The sequence below is a fragment of the Capsicum annuum genome, chromosome 7, assembly GCF_002878395.1.
Source record: "Capsicum annuum cultivar UCD-10X-F1 chromosome 7, UCD10Xv1.1, whole genome shotgun sequence".
Taxonomy (NCBI): Eukaryota; Viridiplantae; Streptophyta; class Magnoliopsida; order Solanales; family Solanaceae; genus Capsicum; species Capsicum annuum.
This window is the reverse complement of record NC_061117.1, coordinates 134245733-134251623: the sequence shown is the minus strand read 5'-3', so window position 1 is coordinate 134251623 and position 5891 is coordinate 134245733. Positions and strand designations below refer to the sequence as shown.

General features: G+C 34.3%; 1 protein-coding gene and 1 pseudogene across 1 annotated transcript; both read left to right on the top strand.

Annotated features, from left to right (window-relative positions):
* Positions 1–418: 418 nt before the first annotated feature.
* Positions 419–1701, top strand: LOC107877819 (probable phospholipid-transporting ATPase 4). The gene is made up of 4 exons (XM_016724569.2): positions 419–617; positions 723–1177; positions 1270–1358; positions 1457–1701. The coding sequence occupies exons 2-4, from the start codon at positions 1121–1123 to the stop codon at positions 1551–1553; spliced, it is 243 nt and encodes an 80-aa protein (XP_016580055.1). The 5' UTR covers positions 419–617; positions 723–1120; the 3' UTR covers positions 1554–1701.
* On the top strand, positions 1624–5607 carry LOC107877818 (annotated as a pseudogene).
* Positions 5608–5891: the final 284 nt, after the last annotated feature.

The window sequence follows — 5891 nt, the reverse complement described above, 5'->3', positions numbered from 1 at the left end:
GAAGAAAGATGGCTCCATGCGTATATGGATTGATTATAGGCACCTTAATAAGGTGTCAGTGAAGAATTGTTATCGTATGCCTCACATCGATGACTTGTTTGACCAGCTTTAGGGTGCAACCATGTTTTCTAAGATTGATTTGAGGTTCCACTACAACAAAAAGATCTATTTAAGACCAACATTAAGGGACGGAATATAATCTTGTCTCTAAAATTATATTTATTGAGACCAGATTATATTCTAGTCCATAAATGTGCAATTTATTATGAAGGAATAAAATCTGGTCCCTAAAAAATTTTTTAACCAGTCCCTATTGATAATTTGGAGTAAGTGGGAAAGAGTAATACCGCCAAATTTTTAATTAATACTAAAATCGTAATTGGGTGCTAATTAATATATTAAAAATAAAATAAAATTTTAAAAAAATTAAAACACTATTCAGCTTCTCCTGAAAACATGCGAATAGAAAATTATAGAAGTTCTCTGTAACAATTAACAAAATTAATAAGCCCTAATTTCCATCTCTCAAATTAGTACTCTTCTTGATTCATTGTACCGTGCGCAATTCTCCCATCGATTCACTGTGACGTTCTCAAATTGATATTCGATTCCCTTTGGTGAGCTCTACTTTACACTGTTTTTCCTATGTAATGCAGTTTGTATTGACTAAAGATTGGTCACCGTGCTTTAGCGGTTCTAAATGTGTTTTCTTGTATATCCAGGTGATCGCAGTTTTGGGATGTCCTTTTGGACTTATTTTTGATTGTATATATCGGATGATTAGTTATTGGAAACCTGTGGTTCTTCATTTGTCTTCTCTATAGTATATGTGCTGAAAGTCTCATTTGAGAGTAGGGCAAATTGATCTATTCTTAGTGAACTTTTTATGGTTTCTTGTCAATGAACAAAAGGAGTCCAGGGTTATTACAACTTGTTTTGTGTTTTCTCGTTATATGTTAATGGGTTGTGTTAGTTTCAATTAATCTGGTGTATTTTCATCTGGGTTGGGACAATTTTCAGCATTAGCAGAGAGTATTGTTTCATTTGACTTTTTAGTTTCGTCAATATTGTGAAGCTGCTATTTATTCCAGGTTTATTACAACTTGAACTTCTATCTGATATGATGGAAAAGGAATTGATCCTTGTTGGTGCAACGATTGTGGAAGATAAACTACAAGTACGTACTTTATGCTCCTCAAGAATACAAAGTACATTTTCTCAGACATAGTAGCCATTTTTGACTATTTCACATATGTACCATTTCATCAGGTTCCTCAGTATATAGATAAACTGATGCAAGCTGGTCTCAAGATCTGGGTTCTGACAGGTGACGAGATGGAAACAGCCATAAGCATTGGGTCAGTCTCGAAGTCAAAGATATATGTGCTACCATCTCAATAATATTTGTTTATTCATTGGATTCAAGCTGGTAAATAATACTTCTGTTTCCTTGCAGGTACGCGTGTAGTCTACATCGGCAAGGGATGAGAAAAATATGCATATCGGTGACGAATGCAGACTCGATTTATTTTGAATTCTTTTCTTCTATTTAGTTTCTGTTGCTATGTTCTTTAATGACACGGGCCTTTGCTTTTGGGTTCTTTTCTAGGATTAAGACCGTTGTAGGGGAATTTCCTTAAAGTTATCGAAGAGTATTTGAAGCGTGGGATCATGAAATGGATAGCTTTTAATCATTTGGAACCCTTCTTGCAGGTGCTGTGAATTAAACCCTACCTGAACACCCGCCCTTCCCCCAATTTAATTCCAACTTTGACACAACTAACATGAAGCATAAAGTCTTAGAACAACAACAACTACATACCCAGTATATTCCCACAAAGTGGGGTCTGAGGAGGTTAAGTGTAATGCAGTCCATACCACTACCTCAAAGGTGAGATAGAGAGGTTGTTTCCGATAGATCCCTGGCTCAAGACAAAATTTTGTTAAAAAATAGTCCTTTTCACATTATTGTTAATTGTGTTTGCTTGGTGAGGGCTATAAATAGTCCGAGGAAGAGGGTACAAACCGATAGCTGAAAATACTTTTAAGAGAAGAATTTTATTCAAGTGTGATATCGCTCTTTTGGGGGTATAGCGGAAGATCAATTAGATTCTTTCTCTAATCAAAGGCTTTGGTTTAATCGATGATTCTTTCACTGACTCCTAATCAATATTTTTTCTATTAATCAGTTTCTTCATGTAGCTCTTTTGCGTGCATTTTGGGTTTTTCAATTTCTTAAACCATCAAGCCAAATGAGATAAAGATATTCTATTGATATTTTAAAGCCACTCGAATATCTAGTTGTTGCAGAAAAGATTAAAACTTTTTTGTTATTGTTTAGACTAATAACTATTAGGAAAAATATACCAATAAAATGTAACTTTTTGGAAATATATGCTTGCTTCGTAAAAACCTAAAATGTCTCTGAATTTACAGCTGGATGCGCTGATGGAACTTGCGTAATCAGGCATTTTATGACTAGAGGCATTGCAAGAGAATTCTAGGACGATGACTGTGTTGCCTTAGTTACAAATGTTTGTTGGTCCAAGTATGGCTATCGCATACTTGTCTCCATTGCTGTTACGTCCTTGACACTCTGGAATGTTGTTGGAGGAGAGAAGATAACTTGGACCACTCTACAACAAACCCCTTTACAAGCTCGCTTACATCTCGTGTCCTCTACTCCGTCTATTTGCTTGTTCTTGCCCCTTTTATCTGCCCCTATGATTGTTGACTTGGACACAGAAAGTGTGACTTTGCTCCCTTTCTTGCCTACTGAAAGAGGGAATGGACATGCTCTTTGTTCAAAAAATAAATTTTCAGATGGATCTTCCCCATTTACTCCAACTGCAGCTTTCTTTAACAAGTACAAAGATCTGGTTTATTTGGGGAACTCTAAAGGGGAAGTGTTCAAGTGCGTGGTATAGTTTTTGTTCCAAGAAACGCTTTTATAAAGAATATGGTGTTTAGCAGAAATGGCTATTATCTCTTAACAAATTCAAATGATCCTATAATCAAGATATATGAGAACCTTCTTCCAATTAAAAATGCACTTACGAAGAAACCAATGGCCTGAATGACCTTGAAGGGGTTGATAAGTTGAAAGTAGTTGGGGCATAATGTTTAGCTCCGTTTCGGGAGTTTCAGGATTCTGTTACCAGAGTGCACTGGAAAGCTCTATGTTTTAGTGGTGACGGTGAGTGGGTTATTGGTTTTTCTGCCAACAAAGGAGAGCACAAGATCTACATTTGGGATCGGAAAGGTCATTTTGTAAAAAACCTCTAAGGACAAAAGAAAACAATAATAGATCTAGCTTGGCATCCCGTACACCCTGTTGTTGTCTCTGTTTTGCTATGTGGGTTTGTTTATATTTGGGTGAAATACTACACCGAGAATTGGAGTGCATTTGCTCCCGATTTCAAAGAGCTTGAAGAAAATGAGGAGTATATTGAAAGGGAAGATGAATTTGATCTCAATCCTAACATGGAGAAGGTGGGGGTATTACTTGTTGGACTTTTTGAATTCGAAAGAAGTATAGATCAGACATTCTTCTTACTTTTCTTTTTCTCTTTTTGATATGATCATGGTCATGAAGTTTAAAGAATCAGGTGTCGACAAGGATGAAGATGTTGATATTATTGGTGGGGAGAAAGATTCAACTTTCAGTGATTTTGATATGTCGGGAGATGAAATTTTCTTTTTGCCTGTTGACCCAATTCCTGATGCTCTAGAGCCACAGGTCAAGTGTGTTGGTAGTAGTTCAAAGCTAGGAGAAAGCAACCAGTCTGGATCCCCTAGTTCAGATGGGGCTGGCCAAAATGGGCAAGTGAAACATGAGTCTAGTCCATTTGAAGGTGGTAAGACACTTTCTATTATTATTATTTTCTTAAAATAAGGGTAACTACATTTGCCATTGTATTTTAAATGAATCAAACTATTTCAAATTCCATGATTCCAATTTCTATAACCTTGGTGAGTGTAAATAGTCATATCATTGGGGAGTGTAATTATTAATATCCTTGGTGAGTGTAAACTCCTTGTTATGTTAATTGAAAGAAAATGTTTATAAAATCTGTATCCTGTTGACAAACCTATAATGACAGCTTCCTAAGGTTACTAGGTTTAATGTTTAATTACAAATTTCAGAATTTGTGTCATAACTTTTTCTTGGATGTCAATCAACTATTCCTTGATCTCAGTCTCAAGAACTTTTTCTTGGATGGCTAAATTAATATTGTTGTATTACGATATTCTTGAAATTTACATTTATTCCGTCATTTGTTATGTTCTATTTTATTTGTTCTGTTTGGGAGAACTGTATCCTTCCCTATAGTCCTTTTCTATATGTCTTATTGTGCATGTTTGTTGTGTCTACAAGACGCTGTTCTCAAATATTACACTACTAACAAATTTAACTCAATAGGTTATATTCCTTAAGAGGAATATTTGGTTTGCTTGTATTACCTGGACTGCCCAATAGGTTATATTCTATAGGAGGGAGAACTGAAGATGTCTATTCTAGAAAACATATGCATCAAACTTGATTTTATTTTGTGCAAATACATGCATATCCATCGTTCAACTTTAATAAAACTGTAAGAATGAACATGGAATTTTGGCTTCACATGTAGCCTAAATTTCCCATTGTTGACAGACCCTTCCTACTATTTATCTGGAGAAACTCTAAGACAAGCTATCAAATCCTATCATGCTATTTGAACAAGTGAAGTTACTCTTACCGATCTATTGTAAACCATCTGTTTTTTCTCTGAGATGTTAGGGAAGTCACTATGTATACTGAAGCAGAACTTTTTGAGTTCAATATACATAATAATTGAGGAATCGCTCAGAATATCCTAATAGGTATCGTTATCTATATTTAGTGACAATAAAAAGAAGTCAAAAAGTAAGTTGACCTTGCAACGGAAGGAAAGTAAAATTTATGGTGATGTCTGAGCCAGATAAAGTAATGAAAATTCCTTTGAGACATAAAATATAATGAAAAAGTCAACTTTTTCCTCTATTGCATCTCTATTTAGAGGAAAAATCGTTGTTTCTCATCATTTCCTCTACAAATTTATAGACTAAAATACTCTACAGGCTTATGAAGCTGCTGATGGTATACTTTTTATTGTACTTTTATGTAGTGTACAGATAATCTATCCCATACATTTGTTCCATTCTTTGGATCATGCTCTAGTTCTAAAACTAAATTACAAAGTTCTCTTCTATTTTAGTAAAGACTTTTGTATGAATCTCAATAATTAGCTAACTCATTGTTAATTTCCTATGTTATTTAGTTATTATTTTAATTCAACCATTGATAATTATACTGCAGAGGATGCAGGCACAATCAAAAGGAAATGAAAGCCTTCAGAGAAGGTACTGGAATTGCAGATGGCGATTTAAACTGAAAGTCAAGGACTTAAACAGTAGAAATAGTAGAAATAGGAGTTACTTGATTATTTTTTTGCTATGTATTCAAATCTTATGAAAAAATTGATATCATACTTAGCTCGATCGGGATGGTAACTATATTTTTTTTGAAACTAATATCATGGTATGTTAACTTAGTTTTTTGGTCTCTAATTATATCATGTTTTTGTATCGAGATTCTCGATTGCAATTTGATAGAAATTGATGAAATTTGTTATTTTGTGATATATATTAGCCTCATTTATGGTCAATTAGAGACTAGAAATATTGCTCATTTTTAAAGATTGATCTAGGACTAGAATATTTTTCTTCTTTAAAAGTTGATCAACGACTAGGATTTTGCTCATCCTTAAAGTTTGATCTAGGAAAAGAATTTTGCTCGTCCCTAAAAGATAATTTAGGACCAGGTAGTTAGACTATTTGATATGAGATATATGGTCGCTAAAAATAATTAT

Excerpts from the sequence above, each read along its gene's own strand:
- LOC107877819 (XM_016724569.2), top strand. The coding sequence starts at position 1,121 with ATGATGGAAAAGGAATTGATCCTTGTTGGTGCAACGATTGTGGAAGAT. Across the intron at positions 1,178-1,269 it reads TTGTGGAAGATAAACTACAA|GTTCCTCAGTATATAGATAA; the intron begins GTACGTACTTTA and ends CCATTTCATCAG. Across the intron at positions 1,359-1,456 it reads GAAACAGCCATAAGCATTGG|GTACGCGTGTAGTCTACATC; the intron begins GTCAGTCTCGAA and ends GTTTCCTTGCAG.